We start from the raw sequence: 23,535 nt of genomic DNA, 5'->3' as shown, positions 1-23,535 counted from the left end.
TTCAAAGGCCCAAGAAAGAACAGACACATTCTCATATCTGCTAAGACAACCCACCCTTGTTATAAGCAAAGCCCACATTAGGGAATACTTAGCAAAAACTGATTTTATTAGCCTAGATGACACTATAGAAGTTTTAGACAATATGTTTTATATGAACCTGTAATGTGTCTGACATGTCTCTATCCCCAGTGCTTTCCAATAAACATACTTTAAAAAAAAATAGAAAACACACTCCAAGATCAATGAAAAGCTAAAGCCCATATCATTTCTTCATTTTAAGTAAATAATCTTCTCAGTTGGACAGTGCATTTGGAAAGCAAATGTTTTGGAAAGCAAGTTTACAGAAATCTTATTCCTATCAGTGCAGTTTCAAAAGCAGCCAAGGCCTTGGCTCATTCTGGGGAGAGGGTTAAAAAAAAATAAAAATATTCCTGCTCCCAGACTTGGTGTCTGATTCCTCACATTGCACCAGCTTCTGCCAAACCTTCTAGAAGCTGAGAAAGAAAGGGGCAGGGATAAAACAAGACAGCGCAGAATCACATCACTATTGGAACACCTTGCAGAACATCCTGTTTCTGCTGGAATCCAATTGTAACCACAGACTTCAAACTTCCAAAACGAATATTTATAGTAGCACACATCAGCCTGCAGCCTTAATAAAGCCTTGGACAAAATGCCTGAAATTTGGAGCTGCCACAACAGCTTTGGTAGCACAATTCTGTCAGACCACCCTGCTGGGAGTGCACATGTGGGGATGCCAAAATGGAAAACCTATTGGGATTGTGCTACAAAAGGGAGACAAACAAGCAGCATCCCATCCACACTGTCCAGAATCCCAAAACTATGCCAAAACCACATTTCCATTTTATCTCAGAGAAAATTAGAAAATTTTTCACTCCAAAAAACAGCCCAGAGGGGAAATAACACGGATACAGTATGGCTAATCAGAAATACTGGTTTGCTAAGTTAATTGAGAGAACAGACTCATTTTGGATGGCAATTGCTCAGAGGGGCCTCTACTTCAAGGGAGTCTCTCCCCTTAGAATGAAAACCAGATGCTAAATTCATTATTCATATTCCAAACACTACTTGCAACACTCATTTTCCAATAAACAAGCATGCAATTCTCTATTGTGCATTCACTGCCAGAAAATCTTATATCTGTTGAAGAGATTGAGATATATGCAATATTTCAGGTTCTTTATGATCCTTCCTTAAGCATGTTAACATTTAATATGCCCTAATTAGTTTCCCTTTCAAAATTACATTCCTGATTTCCAAATTATAGGCTAACATGTTTCTTTGACTGATAGGTTATATTATTTCATTCCTTTGCCTTCTTGGACAAGCTATAAACGTATTTTTCCTGAGGAAAGGCAGGAATACTTTTTCTTCCCACTTTCTCCAAGAAGGTGAAAATTTTTTATTTATCTTCAGCATAACTTTTTGTTACTAAAAGGAAGGAAACGCTCCCTGAAGCCCACCACTTTGTGCTTTTCAATTTAATGACACAAACATCTTCTGAAGTAGAGAAGCATAAACTCATTAGCAGCATTTCAGTTCTCTCTGCTGCAGAAGCCTGGAGGAAAGAAACCTTAACACAGAATATCTGATTCTAGCACTGAAATTTACATCTTAAACCAAATTATAACATCTAATTTTATGCAATCTTTATATCTCAAGTTAGTATTTCTCTCCTTTCATTCTGAAAGGGGCTTGATCTTAATTGGGTTTATGCTTTTCCACTTGTGTCTTGACTTATTTCTGCTTTAAAACATGAGAGACTGAAAAGAGATATTTCCAGGTGGGTTTGGAGAACATAAACAAGCTTTTATGAATGACATAAATATATATAAGAGAAAAGTTATCTATGAGTAATATAATCAAAAAGCACCCTAATGTAGACAAGACTAATACATTTATACAAAAACAATTTGAAAATAACACATTCAAATAATAAACCTAATGAAATTCCCCTAACAGTCATAAGCAATCCATCACAGAGAAAAAAAAACCCAACAAACTAGCACATGGATACATTAGAAAATAATTTGTAGGGTTTACAATTACTTTTAGGTTTCAGATACTCAAGTTTTCCAAAAGTAGCAAATAGACATCTACAATGCAGTAACAGGAGACTGCAAGATCAAACGCAATAATACATGTTATTGTTTAGCAAAAATACATTAACAGTTATTTGTGAAAAACACATGATTTATACAGCACACATTTTGTACAGGAAGAAACCAAATGAGAAGAAATGAAGTGTAAAGTTAAACTAAAATAGATGAACACATGGAGAGCCACTGAAGTAAAGTGCTGCTAAGAAACCCCCTCTAAGTTGTTACAACACAAAAGTCATAAAAATTCATGTGAATAAACTTATCTATTGAGAAAAACCCACATAAAGCCAAAAATATACCTCATCCATATATCAAATGTGGAACTGTCTGAAAGAAGATGACAGAGTTTATCTAAAAAAGAAATTCTGCTCTGTATCCAATGTCTAGTCATTTCCCCTCAAACCTACAAGTAAATCCCTCTTGGACTCCATTAAATGGCTTAAAGGACAGAGGACAGATAGATCCATCCTCTTTACAAAACAAAAGAAAGATAAAGAAATCTTTGTTAGGAGTCCAATCTCTCAGAAGCACTGCAGAATATGGGATGTTTTTCCATTTGAATTTTCAAAGAATGTGATTCACACTTATCTTTTGCTTTAATCACTTATTAAAGCATTTTAAAACAGTTAAAAATAAATTGCCTCAGCAAAAAATTCAGCTAAAATTTGACATAATATCATAGTAACCGTAAAAATATCTCCAATATTTATGATTTCTGGCAAGAACCTTACCAATCTTTTAACACTTAGCAAAGTGACTGGGCACTGCAGTATATCTTCCATATCAATAAATTATTCAGAAACAGATGGTATAAGTTCCATAAACATTTCAAACAAAAAAAGCCATGCCAATGTTTTTCCTTAGAAGGAAAAGCCAGCCTTAGGCAACCCTGGATGCTAACTTTAGCAGCATTATTTTGAACAAAAACAACTTTTAAGAAAAATAGATTTCATGTCCTTTTTACTATGATGGGCCTAAGGTCACTTTGTGTTGTATGCGGTTTTTCAAGACAGCTGTTTGTTCAGCTCTGACTTGGAAATGCCTGTGCATCACTCCAGAGAATTCAGCAAACTGTGACCTTCATGATCATCTCTTCCTCTCACTTTTTCCCGTCTGGGTGCATGAGAAATGAGAGCAGCAGTAACACTTCCCCATTCTGTTGTTAATTCAGAATCCTAAACACTGATTTTTACTCAGCAAAAAGCATAAGCACTTCCTATAAATTGTTTGATGACAAATTGTGTGGAAATATGTACCATGAGGGTAGGAAGATCCAAATGAAACATGAACTGTGAAGACAGGTGAAAGAAAGCTCAGGAAGTCACCAGTGTGGTGAGGGTGAGAACTCCCCAGAACAGGTTTCTGTCAGAAACCCAAAGTCACCGTTCCAGGCAGGACTTGCCAGGAACCACACCAGCCATCCATGCAAAGTGCTCACAAATTAAGGTTAAATCTGTGCTCCCACAAAGAGCTGTGGAACACCATGGCTTTTCTCCAAGCCTGCAGAAACCTCCTAATCCCATTTGTATCTGTGAAGCTTAAGGTTGGGTCCTGCACAGAGATAAGCAGTACCCAAATCTGCATGGATAGGAACTGACAACACTTTGGGGCACAAGTTAAAAGGATAACAGCCTCACAGATTCCCTCGAGCCTTTATTGAGACAAGTCCCATCTCTGCATCTGTCCCCAGTCACCCACAGGGACAGAGGGCAGGTCTTTGGCAGAAAAGGCCATGGTTAAACCAAACAGAAACTTTCCCCAGATGGACAGTCACTACTTTTCTTCTGCTGTTCTCTCACCTATGCCTCGAGCCCCTGGAGCTCTGCAGCCCCAATCTTGTCCCACACCAGGTCCTGCACTCTCATCCATGCAGCCATGGGTTGTGACAAGAGGGGAACACAAAGGCCTTTGACCGACAGCCAGTGGTCAGTGGGTATCATAAACACCAAGAGAAATGGGATCATAGAACACATTCAAGTAAGCCCTTGAAAGGCCACTTTTGGAAAGGAAAAAAAAAAAAAGAAAAACAAAAAGTAACCCAAGCCTGTAGCAGTCCATATAGTCAAATAAAACACCTTTCAGGCATGTACATGGAGATACATTTGATATCTATATATTAACTATTATCTATATATATCTATATATTAACTATCTATATAGACAAGAGAGGAAGCACAAAGGTGTCACAGCCATATAAGCGAGACTTCCAGAGCACCAGCACTGCCAGCTGAGCCCTTTCCTGCTATGAGGCCTGAAGCCAAATTCCAGAAGAAGAGAGCTTCCTTTCCTCTCTGTAATACCCACTCTCCAGGGCTCACTGATGCTTTACAAGGAGTGCTTTGTGAACACCAGAATTCATGACAAGAAATATCCAAGGTACATGCATGGCTCTTGTACTCCTCTACTACAGGTAACAATGTTAATTCTAATCACAGACACCACAAAATATGCCTAAGAACAGATGTCCCACAGTAAAATCCCCTTTTAATAACCTTTTTCTGTCCACCATTTAGATACAATACAGCAACTGCTAGATTTACATGAAAACAAACATTTCCTGTATTAAAGATACTACATATTTTGTACAAGTAATATTTATTTCTCATTTCAATTAAAATGCAAATCTTCCAATAACCTCACTTACAGGATGTTTGGCTGAAAGTCTGCCAGTCACAGTTCCTGTTTGATTCCAAGTAGAGGAAATGAATCCCTGTAATCAAGTAAAGTGAAAAACAGAAAAAAATAAAGAATGAAGACATAGAACTATATCTTATTTAATATAAGTATCAGTAATAAAAATTCACTGCAATCAAAACAAGAAAATACAAAAGAAATACTGTTAAGTTTTCCATGTATAAAAGTTCTTAAACGGTAAACTGCAATAATTTCACATCTTTTTAGGATTTTACAAGTTATTTTATATATTTCTACCTTTTTCATGCACGTTCGTAGTCCATCCACATAAGTTGATTTCATCTTATGAACCTAAAATACATAAAATTTAAGATAAATGTTTACTTACAAAAATAAGGGATTTTTCAAATTAAAGCTCCTAATTTCCAAATGCATTCTGCTTGTAGCCTTTTTTTTAAAGACAGCTTTATCCAAGTAAATAATGGATTTATACTCACTGACAGCTTAACCTACTCCTGTAAGTTAGGTAAGTGCTTGGTTGTAATCTAAAGACAGAGCTTTGCAGATACTATTAAATGAATTATTGGAATTTATTATTTTATATCTTATGTCCCCAGGTCAACAAATTACATGAAAACCACACACACAAAAAACCACAAACAAATTAAAAAAAAAATCAAAACCAAACACAAACCCACAAACTTTTAAACTTTTTTTTTGTTTTTTTAGTTCTTGGAAGCTCATTCACTGACAACCTAATGATTAAGTGTGGGAGCAGACAAACTAGTTTATTTAGGATTTTCAGGAGGCTTGTCATCCCAAAATTCCCCATAAACAGTTATGTCTCTCACTTTATGCAAAGCATTTCTTCAGAACTCAAACAATAGACATTTTGCCCTAAGTATGCTTTATAGCACTACACAAATTTAACAGTGAAATTTTCCAATTGTCTTTGCAACGTTGTACAAGTTGTTTGCTAGCTATAATCTAATGGAGCAAGCAACTATAACCATTAAAATTTAAAATTCTTAAGAATACTGACTTCAAATTAGTATTTGAATGAAGTTTCACTAGAGCCAACATATTTATTTAACTATGAATTTGGTATCTGTCTTGCCAAATTTTGCTTCAATGCAACTACCTTCTGTGAAAAAAATATCAGCTCACCTGGCGGTATTCTAAAATTATCTTAGGCAAGGGATGAAGATCTTGCAATTTATTTAGCTGCAAAGTCAAGAATGAAAATTACTGACATATTTTTCTTGAAGTTATATTATTAAACAAACTTTAACAGAATCCATTTTGGAGGAAGAAATTTTATTGACAAGCTGAATGGACAAAATACTGGCTGAAGGATGATGTCCTTCAAGCAATCCCAGCCCAGGCCAAGGAGGCTTTCATTAGGAAGGATGGAGGTTATTCCTTCTCATTTCATTTTCACTCCTGTCCCAGACACAAAAAGACACATAGACATAAAAACTTTTCCACAGCAACTTTGAAATGTGTGTGTATTATTTATGGCCCTTTGTTTGTTTTTTGTGCTATACAGCACCAATGCAAGAAAGAACATGATGGAAGTAGACAAAATAATACATATATACACATGTACATATTTATATACACACAATCCAAGAGGAGAATTTCTCCTGTTCATGCCTTAATAAAAGTTCCAGGAAAACTTCAAGAGAAATTCAAACTGTCAAATTAAAAACCAATAAAATAAAGGATATTTCTGATTACTTTGATTGGAAATGGCCAAAAATTCTGTTGAGAAAAAGAATTAAATTATTATTAAATTGAGATTGGATATTTATAAGTACAACAAAAAAACTTCTGGAACTACAATTGCCCAGGATGAAAAACAGATGTAACTGTACTAAAAATTATATTTAAAATATAAGGTTTTTTCTTGCTATGAGGGAGAAACTAATATCTTCAGATTTATTGTCTACTATTTATCTCCTGCAGTTTCATCCTACCTTTCTCTAAATAACCAAGTCTCAGCAGTTTTGGAAAGAGAATACTGGACTACATAAAAGCGTTGCTTTGATTATAGCTACAAATCCTATGTTCCCACAAAAAGGTGACATGAATTCTATTTTGCTGATGCCTCCCACTTCCCAAGGCTCTCTGTCACCCTCCAAGATTACATGTCTGATCTATGAAACCTCCTTCTCCTTGAGTACTGTGTGGGTTTTATGGTTATACTGTTGAGGTTACTGGAGATCATATTTGGTAGTTCAGACACTTGACTGAAAGTGGAATTTCCCTCTTAAGAAATAAATATTACCCTTCCACCTTCCCCAAAGATGTTCACGTTCAGCAATGAGTTGTGCACTTTACTGTAATTCCTATATAACTAGAGCAATTCAATCATGGCACCAAATCAGAAACAGGTGCAGCTGAACAGCGGCCTTTTCTCTTCTGAGAAAACTCTCCATTGCTATTATTATCTTCACAAAATGATTTTTTAATGATCTGACAACAGGATCAAAGCACCCTCAGTCAGTTTGCAGATGACACCAAACTGGGTGGAAGAGTTGATCTGCTGGAGGGCAGGAAGGCTCAGCAGAGGGATCTGGACAGGCTGGATCAGTGGGCCCAGGGCTCTGAGGTTCAACAAGGCCAAGTGCTGGGTCCTGCCCCTGGGTCACAGCAACCCCTGCAGTGCCACAGGTGGGGCAGAGGGCCTGGAAAGGGCCCCGTGGAAAAGGACCTGGGGGTGCTGGGTGAGAGTGGCTGAACATGAGCCAGGTGTGCCCAGGTGGCCAAGAAGGCCAATGGCAGCTGGCCTGGATCAGCAGTGCTGTGGCCAGCAGGACCAGACCACTGTCACTCTGTACTCAGCAGTGAGTATTGTGCTCTGTTTTGGACCCTTCATTTCAAAAAGGACATTGAGGTGCTGGAGCGAGTCCAGAGAAGCACAGCTGAGCTGGAAAAGGGTCTGGAGCACAAGTCTGATAAGGAACAACTGAAGGAGCTGGGGATGTTTAGCCTGGAGAAAAGGAGGCTCAGGTGAGACCTTCAGTAGCTGGTTTGTTTTTCCCCACCATGAAGTGCAAGTCTCTTTTCTGGCACAATAACTGTAGCACAAATAGTACAATACAAAAATAAAGCACAAACATTAGAAAAAATCTAGAAAAATCATGATTTCACAGGAATATAACTTAAAAGTTTTGCTAAATCATACAGCTGATTTTAAAACCCTCCCCTGTCTCACCACAACTTCTGAGGTGGATACGAGCTGTTGTATTTCAGTTCTGTGAAGTTTCTCACACAGCGTATGCAGCTTTAACTTATCAAATAGTACCTAAGGTAAGAAAAAGACAATAAATCTTTCAGTGTTTCAAGTGTTGAAATAGAAAGGAAAATTATTGGGTGCTTGAACTTAAACAGAAAACAGGTTACAAGGTAAATAGAGCGTACTGTAGGAAAGAGAACTAACACAGAATTGAAAATCTTTCTTTTTGAGCTATTGAAGCACTGACATTACTAAAAAAAAAGCATAATTTATGTACATACATTCAAATACGGATTATTCAACATTGCCATATTTATCAAAAAACTGATATGTCCTTCATTAAAACCAGAAAATAATTAATATAGAATAAGTCAGAAGTGGTAAGGATATATATGCTTTACAGTTCTCCTGTATCAATAAATCTCTAGAACATACACCTTAAGTAGAAATAGCAGAACAAATGATACCTCTCGGAGCTGACAGCTGCTGGTCAGAAGGAATCGTTCTCCAGCAGCCTCATGAGCTTCCTGTTCAAGCTCTTTGAGCCGCAGCTATAAATTACAACATCAAAATTATTCTGCTTGCACTATTATTTTCTTCAATATCTGCTGCTTCCAAGGTTAATGAGAATATTGGACCTTTATTTAAAAATGGAGTACTTGATATTGTGTAATCATTGCTGGCTATCAACATTTGGTTGAGTAGATTGCTTATACACTACTTAATTTATATTGCTTTGTGATCAGGGAAGGGGATTTATTGTAGTAAGAAGTACCAACATTTGTGGTTAAAGAATTCAGGTTACTGAAGCCTATAGAGATCTGTGAGAAACACAGCTATACAAATTATTCTGATAAATTAGTAATCTGTGACCAGTATGATTATCTAGTCAAATTTTATGTTACAAAATAGGATCTCTTGCAGCTATTTTTATCAAAGAACACTCATTTAAAGAGTGTATTGTTCATCAAAAGAGGAAGAGGAGTCTATCACTTCTCAGGAAGATGGGTACTGAAAACCGTAGGTTCAGAAAGAGTCACTGTCATTTTTACTCTACAACACATAACCCAAAAGGACCTGCGCATTTTGCAATGCAATTTCAGTTCTGGGGTAAGGCTGATGACTCAAATGTGTCTTTTACTTGTGCAAATAAATAGGGAAGTATCCTAAAATGTAAATATAATCCTTTATAATGATATACTAAAAACATCACACTGTTACATAAAAAGTGACAAAAGTTCCTTCTCTTTTTAATTAGTTATTCTCAGTAAAAGCACAAAGATGATGCTATATAATTTTCAAGAAAAAAAAATTAATACAAAATTTACCCCTAGAATCTCTGATGTTTTTTTCAGTTCTTGTTTGTTCACATATATTTTGTGTGTTTCCATCACTGTAAATACAATTTTAGGTTAAGAACATTTATAATTCACAATTTCAATCTTATATTTTTCTTGGTCTATAAAATGGAAACTCAATCTCACACAGCTGTTATGAGGCTAAGATAACATTTCATATTCAGAGGAATTACATTCTACTTGAGCATAGTCAGCAGCTGTGTGAAAATAGTGAAGATTCATATTTTAACTGAACTTTTCATACCTGCCAGAATTTTGATAAGTGGAAGCTCTAATGTGCAAAATAAGTTCCACAAACCTTGAGCCTGTAAAGTAAGTTATAAATACATTTTTCAGTATTTCCCAGTGAGCAGTATTTCACTTTCTGTGTATTCCCTTTTTACATGACAACACGTGTCAGTGGCATGAAATACTACTTAGTGTAAATTATAGTTTCTAAATGCTGTCACTTCTCTTTGTGGGGAATAGGAATTTTGCAATAGTAACTATTTTGTATAAGAATGCTAGTAAAGAAATATATATACATTTTTTTTCTAAACAGTTTATTCTTAAAGCAAGCTTCATTATAATAGGACACACAGTTACCCTTTTTCCTTTCTTCACTTGAACGATTAGGCAACCATTCATAATTCATAATTCTGTTTTCATTAGGGAGAAAATAAGAGTTGAAAGGGTCATGTCCCCAAACTACTTACAGAGAACAGAAAGTCTGATGTTTTTCTAATCACTGAAGCAACCTGACTTGTCTAAAAACTCTTGTGGGCTCAGCTTCAGTGTTCCTGGGCCTTTGGTGTTTCCCTGCTGCCTCCCTTCATGGACTGCTCACCACACTGCTGATATCCACATTAACATGGCTCCATGGTCTAAGCCCTACACCTGCTACCAGCAACCCCAAAAACAATCCCAGGGAAACTGTGATGCCTCTTCTACCAGAACCTGGGTGTATCCCTAAATTCTATCCCTGGATTCTATACCTGGAAACCTACTTTTCACACACCCCAACAGATTTCTTGAGAAGCATTCTGGACTGCAATAAGGGGTAAAATAGAATAAAATAGTTCACTTGGAAGGGACCTACAATGACTATCTAGTCACATTGCCTGGTCAATTTAGGGCTGACTAAAATTTAAAGTACATGATAAGGGCACTGTGCAATTGCCTCTCAAACACTGACAGGATGGGCCATCAACCACCTCTCTGGGCAGCCTGTCCCACCCAGCATGTGACCAGTGCTTGGTTAACACAACCTAGAACAAAAGATATGCTGAGAGTTTTCATAAGCAAGGAATACATAGAAAAAAATAGCTAAACGTTCTGCCTCTTTTAACACTTTTTAGACAGTAATATATAGATATCAAATACTAAAAGAAAACTCAATATTCTGAACCTTTCCTGCTCTCAGAATCTTCATTTAGTTAAATGTAGCAGAGGAAAAGTTTCTCCTAAAGATTAACCTGGACACCATCTTCTTCTAGGAAAAATGGCAAATTTGATGGGCAATTTATTTTAAATGTTGACTGCCAATGTAAACCACTAAGGACTGAAGCATTCTATTATTCTAATTTGAATGAGAAATACATCATCAACTCTCTTTAATTCAATACTTACATAGTTATTCCTGAGCACATTCTTTTTTTCTTACCTTTAAGCCATGAGCAAGGTCCATCATTACATTATAGAGTTTCTCCAAGTTCACACCTAAGTCTTGATACTGATATAAATAAATAAAAACAAATCAATAACTTTATTGCTAACAATACTCTAAATATTTTTAGCAATATATCTTTTCAAAAGGTATAAATTGTGAAAACACACTTTTCTACCTTCTGTTAACATTTCAGAAACATTGTTAGATCTCTGTCAAACCCAAATCACAGCACTAGATTATGAACACAGCACTTTTTTTTAATTAAGAACATTCCAGATTTTGCCTGTTCCTGTATTTACATTTTGCATCAAGTACAGAGAAATATAATATTAATAAACTGCCTTTGACACTGAAGCCAGAGTTCCCTTACTACTTTTAAAATGAGGAAAAATTCCTTTCATTCTTTTTCTCATATAAGTACTGCCACTCTTGTGCCAGAACTGTTCATTTCCTTCCTTTCTGTTCCAGAGGTGTTCCACACAACACCAGGTCACCTCCTTCAATTGGCTAGAATACCATTTGAAATGCATACAAATACTGAGATTGTTAGCTGCAGTAACATGACCATTAAAAATAAACTTAATAAAGACTGAGAAACAACAGGCCTGGAAGGTAAGATGCAGGGGCTCTCTTCAAAACTGAGATATGCAGATCCACTGGTGATGATCCTTGCTCTAAAACAGTCTAGTACATACTGCAGTGAAAAGTCACCATTTTGTCTCCAGGAAACCTTGTCCATACCAACTTGTTCTGGAACAAACGAGCTGTCTGTGAAATACAGACAGCTTGCTTGATCCCTCCCTGGAGGTGGAAGAGAGGCCAGTGACAGGCTTCAACTGACACCAAAATTCCTCAGCAGTAAATGCAGCGATGACAAGACCAGCAGAATGTTTAGCACCTGTTCCAGCAAATGTTTCAGGGAGTGTGGACCATGAGCACTTTGGCACAGCACCAAATACACAGACAAGCAGCAAGCAGCACATCCTTGTGCTAGAGGTGTGTGGGTGAGCTGTGGGCTACAGAACAAACCAGCAGTCATTCCAAGTACTGTGGTGGGTGGACAAGACTAGCACAAGACAGGGAGCTCCACTGAAGCAGTGAGGCACAAGATGATTTATCACTTACCACAGATCCCTCTGGCAGTATAGACAACTGTTGGGAATCTACCAGTAAAAACAGAGCAAGAAGATTGAAGAGATAAACCTGGCAAAGAACCAGGAGACACAGGAAGAACTGGAACTCACTGAGCAAAGAGAGAGAAGCCAAAAAGGAAGTGAGAGAGTGCAGGTGACAAATTAAGGAATAAGGAATGGCGGGGGGGAATAGTCACAGGATGTCACAAGGAGACATTAACTGGGAATTGAGAGAACAAGTCACTGGAGATGGCTGTGGCAAGGAAACAAGCTAGACCTGAAGTAGGACAGGAAGGAAATAAAATTTCAATATTTAACTCAGAGCTGGAAATCAGGATAACAAAGTTGAAAAATAATCAACAACAGATGGGACATCTGAAGAACAAAAGTCTGAGTCAAGCTAAGGGAAGAGACAAGATTAAGGATGCTGACTCACAGCAAGGCCATCACACATAAAAGAACCATAGGTAACTTCTGTCTATTTGCTTGTCTATTCCTACACTAATAACTTAATTCATGAAGTAGCTTCTGAACAAGTGCAGTTTACAGCCAATGCTTTCAAGTAAGCTGCCTCTGCTTTTCTCAGAAATGTCTACACTGATGGGTAAGTGCCAGTACAACCAACCCCTGCCTATGCTCCAAGCCCACTTGGCATCTGCAGATTTGTGTCCTACAAGTCTTACAATCATTGTACAATACTTGGTCTGAATGAGCAAGGCCACTGAAAAGTGAATGGCAGAAAAAAATCACATTATTTAGGTTCTTCTACATCATCTTATCCTTCAAACAACCTCTGAAAGCTAATGTGTCCACAGTAGATCCCCATAGCCCAAAACAGATACAAATATTTTATAACATTCAGGAAATACATTTCAGTAGAAATACAGAGGACATTTGATACAATACAGGAAGATCTTTCCATAGTGCAAGGAAAAAAACTTCATCATGCATTCTCTCACATTCAGAATTAAAATTCACAGATTTTTTTCATACAAATGCTTGAAGGTTCACATTTGACTCCCTGCTGTTTCTCAGCCTATGATGTGGTGTGTACCAGCTGTGAAATTTAGCAAAATTGTTAATAACAATCAACTAAATACAGGCTACAAGTGCACAGGAACTGGAGAACAAACACAGCATTAGATATTTTGGAGATTTGGAAATCATTTCACAGGAAGGTAAAGAGAAAAAATATAAAACTCTATACTAATTCATGTTGATACTGAACTTTACACTTTTAAAGGAAAATTTTACAGCTGTTCCTGGAGAATGAGCTCCCATCTTGGTAGATGTAGTAAAACCTCCCCTTCTCCCCCTTCTTTCAATTTCCAACGTCACATTAATAGAATATTCTTTCCATTATAAAATCTTCCATTATAAAATCTGTCCATTATCCATCTTCTTTTGCAATATCTTCTAAGAAAAAGTAATTCTATTATCATTCCCATCCCTTTTTAACCCAAACAATTGAAAACAAACTACTTACAGATACATTTCTCAAAGTGCCTGTATCTGTATTCTCTGCTCCCTTTGAAAAAGGCTTTTCAAAATACTTCTGTATTAAACACTCAAAGGAAGGAACTGTGTCACTGGGGTTTATCAGCCATGCTGCAATCCTTGGATCTAACACGACACTATTGGCAACTACAAAAACAAGTTATTCAAAATATTTAAAATACCTCCCATACTGAAAAATAGCTCTAAAGTTTTGCCCATCTTTCCTGCACATACACTCTACAAAAATATTTACTCTATGTATTTACTCTACAAAAATATCAAATATTGAATTCACAGCTGTAACACATAGTCAATAACATGACTACACAGGAGGAAGTGTAGTATTGCACATTTTTGGAGAGTGTTGTTTTGTGAGGTTGGGGTGGATTTTTTTGGTTTGTTGATTTTTTTCAAGTTTTCAAATATAAGTAAACTTTTGGCTCCTTAGATTTACTGTAAAAACTTTCATTTCTTAGAACTGAAAAACTTCAAGCTGAAGGTTTTTTTACGAGTCTTCCTCTGGTAGTTTTCTTATTGTTGTTAACTTGACTGATATCCACAAAATTGCTGTTGGGGATCAGGGAGAGACTTACTTCCTAGCAATCAGACCCAGACTGTTAATGTATATATGAATTCACACATGGGTGCACAACGCCCTGTTGCCAAAACTCAGAACCTTTTGTCCTTTAGCATCATATGTGCTTACACTGCACCCCCATGCTCACACAGATGGATAGGATGGGTCAAGCCCAGTGCTGTTTCACTTTCCTTTGAACTACAATCTCAACATGTGTCCTGCACTTCTACAAAGAACAGGAGAAACTAATAACTAGACTGCTTTGTGATATGTTCAAAAATAAACCTAAGTATCCTCTTCAGTAACTCCTAACTAAATTCAAACCATGACCTACAGGGACATTTATAGAGAACTCCATGCTACACAACCTTGTAGACTCAGTTACCTGGAAGCAAATTGTCATGTCCATAATGCAGTTACAGCTACAGGACTACTCTAAAGAGAATTTTAGGGGTTTTGTTTGTTTTGTTGGAGCTTTGTGTGCTTGTTTTTTTCATAGCAGAAATAATGTGTGAGGAAGCATGAAGTTTCAAGTTTAAAAGCCTAAACAAAAATTGGTTTGGTTACTAGAAACTTCAGATTCAAATCCCATGGATCAGGTACTATCAAATACTTCCTGTGTGTACAAGTTATTAACTGTCACTATTGCCAGTCCCATTACAGCATTTCCTTTCCACCTTTGCCATTCCCAGTGCTGGATTTTGTACAGACCCTCACTGTGATTTAATGAAACTTTTCAGATGCTGAACACAAGCTGATGATTCTCCATAGAGACAGCCCTTCCTGAAAGGTCACATGTACTTTTGTAACTCACTCAGCAGTAATTTCACAGAATTCACAGAATGACTAGGTTAGAAGAGACCTTAAAGATCATTGAGCCCAACCCATGCCCTAACATCTCAACAATTTGATATATGGAACCAAAAATAAACAAAAAAATCCCCAAAAAAACCAAAACAAAAAAGACATTATATTGACATCTTATGCTTGTTGTTAGCAATTGCTTTTAAATCCACAGAAAAGAGTCTTACTTGTTTCTATCAAAAGAACATGGGCCCATTTAAGTGATTCCTAATTCTGACAACTATGAGCATCTCTGGGATTTATTTTAGCCCTTCCTTTTAGCAGAAGTTTTTTCCTAGGAAATATGAAACATGAAGTACTTTGACCTTTTCAGCTATAGTCAGGACTGTGTTGAGAGCTTTTGTTTCCACTGGAAGCTATCCTTAAGTCAATGATTTAATTCCTACTCTGAGAAGAATCCATGAGCTTGACATGCCAAGGTCACAACCTCCTCCAAGAAAGGTGTTCTTTTGTATCATACTAAACTCTGTTTTTCAATATATAACTTAATTTAGTAAGTAATATATTACTTAGTAAATTTAGTTATTTCTACACTCAGTGATTTTAACAGAAACACCAATAGCACAGAGATGACAGGATGAGATCATAGATTCAATACTTGCCTTGTTTCCAGCTGATTTCATTACCATAAATTTGAAGTAGAGTCCTCAGGAAATCTTTTGCATTGAAGCAAATTATTGGAACTTTGCACTGCAGCATTTGGAACAACACTTCCCTGCACAGAAGTAGTTCATTAACACACACTATACTGCTCCTAGATTTAGTCAATCTATTTACTTTGTTTTTTTAATTAGCTCCTAATACTAAACAGTTAACCCAAGACATTTCCTTATTCCTGTAAGAACAGAATACTGCATGTGAATATTAAATTCTCAATTCAGTAACCCTCAAAGCTATGCTCTATAAGAAATTAAAACATCCTAGCAGATATGCTTTATCACATGTACATAAAGAAAACAAATCCTTGTTCAACTCTTGAGGTGCAACCTTAATCCAAAACACCAACTGGCATCCCTGTAGTGCTCCAATATACCCAAATAAGATCACAGAGGATAAACTGACATAGCATTATAAAATGCTATGTCACTGATTTTAAAGTTACTAAACTATTTAAATTGCCAAAACTGCCCTGTGTTAATATGCTGTTTAAATTCAAAATGTTTCATCTTTGTAAAGTATTTCCATACCTCTTGAAAATGTCTATAATGCCCTCATTCATGATCTTTTAAATAGATATTACCAACTACATATATATTAGTATATAGATTTACCAACTATGTGTGTAATTTTTTTAGTAAGTTATATTTTGGGCAATATAGAATACTAGTAGTTTTTATAAAGCATTTTTAATGGTATGAGACCACAGCTCCAGGGTTTGGACATATTAGAAATCACACAGCTCACAAGGTATTGCTGTATGCATTATAGATCCATTTTTAAACAATTGCACTATTCTTACAATAAATAATTACCCATAGGTTCATCTAAATACTAATACTCTTAATCAGCTTATCAAATTTTTACTGTTCACATGTACATGCTTTACTGATATGTTATTCTCAGTTCCCAACAACCTATATTCAAGCTGACAACATGTTATTAAAGTACTTGTCATGTAACCCCAATATTACAGCTGGAGAAGCAAAGCCATGCCTTGTTTCATGCCACAATTTCAAGTAGAACTAGAACTAAGAACCAAGTCCTGCATCTTGAAATTAATGTTTTGTAATTTAATAATCCAAATTTGGCAGTTTACAATAAGACAGCAATCACTGAAAGTCATAAAATATTCTGATGGAGTTTTAACATGCTAGAGTATTACACCTAGGAATCAGATTCAGTTCTCATTTTTGCCTTTTTGGGTTATGATTTTCAAGTTAATAGGAATAAAAATGGACTTTGGTTATAATAACTGGAAGTTTAAAACATGGTCCAGCTTTTTATTAAAATTTAGTATAAGTATTAAGCAGATACACAAAGCCTTTACTTCCAAAATTATATTGTATTATTACTGAATATTAGTAAAACTTCATCTGGAATGTCAAAAACCATTAAAAAAATGTGCTAAAAAGATTTAAAGTATTAACAAAGCTCAGAAAGGGTGTTTATCACAATAATGTCCATCAAAAATGTAGTAGTTAAGAAATGCAGTTCAGGAAATGGAAGATAAAATACAAGATAAACCTGGACAAAACATATTCTTTGGTGCTGTCCAGCTTTAACAGTTCATAAAGGATTTGCAGGTGAATGTAAACAGTTCCTCCCAGGATCCTAACCTAGTTCTGAAAAGGCTGCAGTCAGTGATATGCTGAGCCCAAAGGAATTGTTATTTGGTTTCCATTAGCCCAGACTTGATACAGAACTAACACAGCCAAAATGAAATTCAACGAGCCTGACACAGAAAGATCAGGCCTGTGCTAGGTAACCAACATCATTACTGCTGAAAGCATAAGTAAAACAAGAGTATTTTTTCCTTCATGCTCTCACCAAGAAAATTTCTTGTGAGCTGGTTCTCGTTCCCAGAGAGATGACTGTTCAGTTTTTAAATAAATTAATTTATCATTTTCATTTGCAGCATTCCAAGAACAGCCAGTTGAAGTGTGACCTGGAGGACAAGGCTGATCAGTCTGATTCTTCACCAGCACAACAACTCCTTTGACTGATGAGGTAGAGGCCTGTTAAGCATAATTACAATAGTGTTTCCTCTGACAGATTTTGTGCAATCCTATAAAGAAAAATTCCCAAGTATTTTACAATAGGAAATCTATTATGTACACTACAGTTACTGCATACACCATTGACACAGTAGAGGAGCAGGCAAGTGTTTCAGCCTTGAAACAAAAATCCTAGTAGTTTCATTTTCTCTAAGTTTTACTTGGTAGTTGAAAGTAAAATGTAATGTAAAATATAATTTTTGGTATGTCATACACAAAAGTGTTGCCAATGAGCATGGGTTTGTGATTATCACTCACATGCACATTCAAATGGTTCTACAGCAGTGACTCTAAACAAAACCCATCCTTCACTAACCTGCTCTGAGCTGAGCTGGGAAGAACCATCTTGAAATATCATAGTAGTGATAAAAGCTGCTGCCTGTTCTATAGTGGTAAGGAGTTTGCTTTTTTCTTCACATCCTAAACTGCTGATATCACAAGGATACTTTCCAGAAGACTTTATTTGTCCAGGAGTACAGCTGTATCTTCTTTCATGTAACATGGAGGTATTTACATGCAATTTTCTTGTTTTCTCTGAACAAGATGTAGATACATTTTGCTTTCTTTTAAGAGGAATAACTATTTTGTTTTTCCCATCCTTCAGGGTTTTTTCTTCTACTGAAAGACTCCTTTCTTGATATTCCCATTTTGGGAAGCCTGAATCCTGGTAACAGCTCAATATTTGGGTATCTTGACAGCCAAGTATTTCATCCATATGCACTGTCCTGACCATCTGACCAGCAATTCCTTTTTCAGTGCTGACAGTTGTTTTTAATGTGGCAATTCTGGAATCATAATCCTCCTGGGAAAATCAGAAATTTTTAGCAAACCAACTATTTGACTTACAAGGAGAAACTAAAAATTGCACTCAGTTACTTTAGATAAGCTTTCAAGAAAGCAAAATTCTATGAACTGTTGATATTAACAAAACAGAGCCAGTTTAGGGGAACCACATTACATAAACCAAAATTCAAATATGTATCAGTAGAGATTTTGTTGACATACACCATTTGCATCCACAACCACTTCTTTTTTAACCTACTATTAGTCCAACACTAAAAATGGCAAATTAACAACTGTAAGAGGTATCTAGTCCAGTTAGCCTGTCTTCCATAGTGACAAGGTTATTATTGTCTGAAGAGGGAAGAGACCCTTCATCTTTAGCTTCAGCATTCAGAGCACTTTTCAGGACAGTTTCATTTGTTACAGAACTTTTGGCACGGGACTTTAATGACTGCTTTAGAATCTCAAGTATGTGAATCAGCTGAATCCTTTCAAGCAACGTACAGGATTGCAAGACATAAAAAAGACATAAGAAAGTTGCACTGCAGTATTATGAACTGTATGAATAAATATTGCATTCTATTCTGTTTAATCCACTATACCCAGAACAGTTTTTCCTACTCCAGACAGTCCCTGGATCCCTCTAAAGCAGCATGCTACTAAACAGCATTCAGCAAGATGCTGCATGGTAGTGCTGGAATTCTACTCCTCCATCCTTATTTCCTTCAGAAATTTCCTTGCAATGCTACTGGCCTAGTGCTTTCTTACTATTTATTTTGCTAGTTTCTTCTACAAACTCCTCAGCTGAAATAGATCCTCTGCCTTGATTTTATTTCTCTGGAATGGCAATCAGTGACCCTTCCAAGATTCCCCAAGGTAAATGTGTTTAACTATTTGCAGATGTACAGATTTGCATCTTCCCTCGATCCTTTTTATGCCTCAATCACAAATAGGCCTTAGAGGAGCTGGCAAGATTTCTGCTCCAGAGGCATTTGAAAAAATCATGTATTAGTGATGCATTTGCAAGCTTTTCCTCAAAGTTATTTTGAACTATGCCATTGTATATTTCATTGAACTTAGTCAATTCAGGCAAGTATAGAATAATACAAATTCTGCTTAGCTCACATTTTGCATGATGCCATTTTCTGTAGTCTCCTTCATACTGCCTCTTAGCCATACTACTTTTTCCAGACACAATTTAGTATTCATTTCAAATCATCAATATTCAACTTTGAATAAACCCCTATACTACCTACAAATGTTCTGGATTTGGAGGGCAATTCCATATAATTTCTTTTAAAAGCTTCTTCAATTTTATATAGTTTTCTTGTTGAAAATTAATCATTACTGTCTTACCTATCTTCCAATGCCTCCAAAAGATTATAGTCTCTGTAAGAGCACTTGTCAGCAGGGAAGCTTTTGGACCTGATCTCACACAGAATCAAATAAAAACAAATTTTTCTCATGAGTTCTCTAACTGTTCCACAAAGCAGTTGTCTCCTAATTTTCTGTTGGAGCATCATGCATAAGCTTAATATTCATCAACTCCACTGGAAAGTAACTGCAATCTCTCATAATTACTGTATTTTGGTCTCTTCTAGCCCAGCCTCATTCAGTTCATCTGCTGTCATTACCACTGCAAAAACTGAGACCTCCTCCCTTCAAAGAAGCACAAAGTCCTCCAGTACAGGGCTGCCTCCAGTCCCCAAGATGACATTTGTCACTGATCAAAGGCTACTGTCCACCTCCATCCCATCTGAATTGATTGAGCAAGCCAGAATGACAAAGCCAGTAAGTTTGGGGCTTTTTTAGGGTTTCACAATATCCCTCAAACCAGGTCCCATATTCCCAAACCTTAGAACTATAGAGTCAAGTGGTGAAAAAGGCTTAAGACTGCTTTAGATCATACTTCACAAGATCTACTCTAATTGTACTCTAGCAAAAGTACAATTACAAGGTAATTCTAACACTCTAAGTAAACAGGAAAAGGAAGCTAATTCAGCTTCTGCTACTACCAAAATGAATAGTAGCTGTTCCAAATGAAGACAAATTATTGGATTTTTGCAATGCTAATCAAAAGGTGGGCACTATAAAGTTACCAGAAGGTGAAAAATCCTATCACAGAAGGGCCAAATGTTTAAGAGCCATAGAAAGACAACTAATTCTCTCAAGTGTATTCTCCAGACAAACTGCAAATAGTTTTATCATTTAACACAGCAGAATTTAAATTAGGACACTCTAGTAATTATAGAACCAGGAATAAGCAATTCTCTTTTAAAGATTCAAAAAATATAAACAAAGGAATTTAATTATTAAGTCAGAATAATACAGCTGGAACTGCAATTAACCACAGAGAGAAACAGCAGCTTCTGTGAAGAACTGACCTTCTCTTAGAAATAATGACATGGCTGGAAGTAGAGAAAATGACTCCCAGGATGTAGTTTCATAATTTATGTCAATGTAGGAAGATCTCATTAAATGCAGCAAGTCAAAATTAGAGTGTCATCATTACAAAAAGGAGTTCCACTCCTTTCCATGTGCACCCACAGCTGCCTGTGAGCCAGTATAATTTGTAGGAAACTATCTCATTCCACACAAGGCATCAGTTTTCTGCATCCTGAGCAACCTGAATGGAATTGAAGGGTGCAACATGGAGCAGAGTCAGAGTAAGGAAGGTTGTGAAATTTGCAGCTGGGATTAGTTGCAGCATCTGCAACTCATCAATCAACTCGATGGATTTTACAAGCAAAGCCTGGGCTGGGGCTGCCACAGTTACCTGCTCCCACTCCTGCACTGGCACTCACTCACATGCACACCAAACCAAATTCAGAGAAATGATTAAACCCAAAATTAAGCTTCCTAATACAAAGTAATTTTTCATACAAATCAGCTCACTTTATGATTGTTCAGTAACAGGAGTCTGAGAACATTTCTAAACTCTGCTGACTGTCTGAATGTGGCAACCTCATTTCTGATCAATCGTCACAAAAGTCCAACTCCTTGTAAAAAGGGAACAGAAGTTGGGCCCAGACTCTCATAGGTAAATATAGGCCAAGTGTAAAATAAGACAGAGGAAGTTACCTGAACTATGACTGCATAAAATGTATCATGATAAAGCTTGTTATGAAAGAACCAATCTGTAACTTCAAACCTGCTACAAAAGACTGCTTTTAGTGGTTTTCAATCTTACAAAATGCTTGCCTTTTCATTTCTCAGATGTGCATCCTTATCACCTAGTTTATTTTCCTTTGTCTTCTCTATACCTTTAAAAAAGAAGAAACAATTCACAATACAAATCAGTCTGCAAGTAGCCCATATATCTTAGGTTTCATACAGGGTTATATTACTGACAGTTATACCAAACCTGAAAGAAGTGTAAAAAAATTTCCCTCAACAACCATTTATCAAGTTAGTATTCATGCAGACAGGAGCCTTGCAGGTTCCAAAATATGCATATTTAAAAGACTGTTCTGTCACAAGTAAGAAAAAAAATTATTTAAAATTCACTACAAAGCAGAAAAACCTTTTCCATGGTATTCAGAGGAATACCATAATTATGTGAATTTGCCTCTTTCAAAGAAACACAACTCATTTTGGTCATAGTAAAGCTAGGGGTATGAGCACGAAGGAAAAAAAAAAGAAAAATCCAAACTCTAGAAACTTTACACAGCTTAACTGTTTTCTTGGAATTCAGCAGTATTCCACAAAACTTTTGTTCTATAAAGCATTATTTGTATCTGAGTTTAGCACATCATGCTTTACAAACTGACCATGTTTCACCTGCAGGGGGTCATTTTTTCACATTGCTCATCTTGCAACAGAACAGGCATGACAATGAAACCATTAGGACACGCATTTCTTTTCTGCCTTAACACTGTCCACAAGTCCCAAGAAGAGAAGCAAGTGAAGCCTGGAAGGAAGGAGCCAGGGGTAACAGGCTAGCAGTAATTATCTCAGTGGGCACAGAAACAGGCACCTCAAGCACAGGTCTCCCCAGAGCTTGCAGTTAGGATTCCTTTATCTCTTGATTCTCCATTGCCCAGCCAGAAGACACCTCACAGCCAGAGTATGTGTTTTGTCTCCCCACACTGGGTACAACACCAAACTGCTGCTGTCAGCTATGAATTGGCATTATCAGCAGCAAGATACTTTCTGAAACAACAATGGTGTTAACCAATATCAAAAAAAGCATAAGGTAACCTATTTCAATTTACTAGAACTGTTTTTAAAAAAACACTTCTCTGGACAATCAAGACCTTTGTCTACTGAAGAAAATAAGCTTATTTATGCATGTTGGTGTAAGTGTATAATCAGACATTGAGCTCCAGCTCAAAATTCTAACCTAAGCTGTTAGAACAGCCAAAATGGCACAGCTGTGTTTGTAGCTTCAAACATTTTACCTTTGCTTTCTCAACACTTTCTACAACAATGTGAATGATAGTATTACAACATTAAGAATGATAGTATTTGAGTTTACATTCAGTGCTTTTAATTGTTTTACAGCTAGACACTTTTCCTTGACAAATCCAACCCCCAGAGAAGATGATGAGCATTACATTTCTCTCCTACAGCACACAACAATCAGTATGACAGGTATTGAAGAGATCTGCAACTTCCAGTTTCTGAATTATGCCAAAGTGTCACCAGATGGCAGCAGAAACCCATCCCTGCCTTCCAACTCCTCAAGGCTTGATGGAAAGATTGGAGCTCCACAGCCAGGATAACCACAGAATTTCACCAATTAGGTCAACACTGCAGATATCTTTTCTATTTGAGCCCAATATTTACCTTCTAAAGACAAACATTTTTTCCATTAAGTAGAATTAAAAATTTCAAAATCTCTCTATAAAATACAGTTCAATGCAGTCTGAAACAGACCACTAACATCAGAGGTTTGCAGTTGTTTTTGGTTTTTTAAGAGAGATAAACTTCTTTTTACAGACCCACACCAAAGCTATATATA

General features: G+C 36.5%; 1 protein-coding gene across 1 annotated transcript in view; it reads right to left on the bottom strand.

The window, feature by feature from the left end:
• The window catches only part of POLN (DNA polymerase nu), an 88,495-nt gene that overhangs the window by 63,860 nt on the left and 1,100 nt on the right, over positions 1-23,535 (bottom strand). Inside the window, exons 2-14 of the mRNA XM_036382401.1 lie at positions 21,774-21,835; positions 18,106-18,591; positions 17,563-17,750; positions 15,678-15,790; positions 13,624-13,781; positions 10,999-11,067; positions 9,601-9,661; positions 9,327-9,391; positions 8,466-8,549; positions 7,978-8,067; positions 5,925-5,981; positions 5,055-5,108; positions 4,768-4,833 (exon numbers count right to left, since the gene is read on the bottom strand). Of these exons, the coding sequence (XP_036238294.1) occupies positions 4,768-4,833; positions 5,055-5,108; positions 5,925-5,981; positions 7,978-8,067; positions 8,466-8,549; positions 9,327-9,391; positions 9,601-9,661; positions 10,999-11,067; positions 13,624-13,781; positions 15,678-15,790; positions 17,563-17,750; positions 18,106-18,591; positions 21,774-21,835 (1,553 nt within the window). The remainder of the gene's footprint in view (positions 1-4,767; positions 4,834-5,054; positions 5,109-5,924; positions 5,982-7,977; positions 8,068-8,465; positions 8,550-9,326; positions 9,392-9,600; positions 9,662-10,998; positions 11,068-13,623; positions 13,782-15,677; positions 15,791-17,562; positions 17,751-18,105; positions 18,592-21,773; positions 21,836-23,535) is intronic.

This window comes from Molothrus ater, chromosome 4 (assembly GCF_012460135.2).
Source record: "Molothrus ater isolate BHLD 08-10-18 breed brown headed cowbird chromosome 4, BPBGC_Mater_1.1, whole genome shotgun sequence".
Lineage (NCBI taxonomy): Eukaryota > Metazoa > Chordata > Aves > Passeriformes > Icteridae > Molothrus > Molothrus ater.
This window is presented reverse-complemented; position numbering and strand designations above follow the sequence as displayed.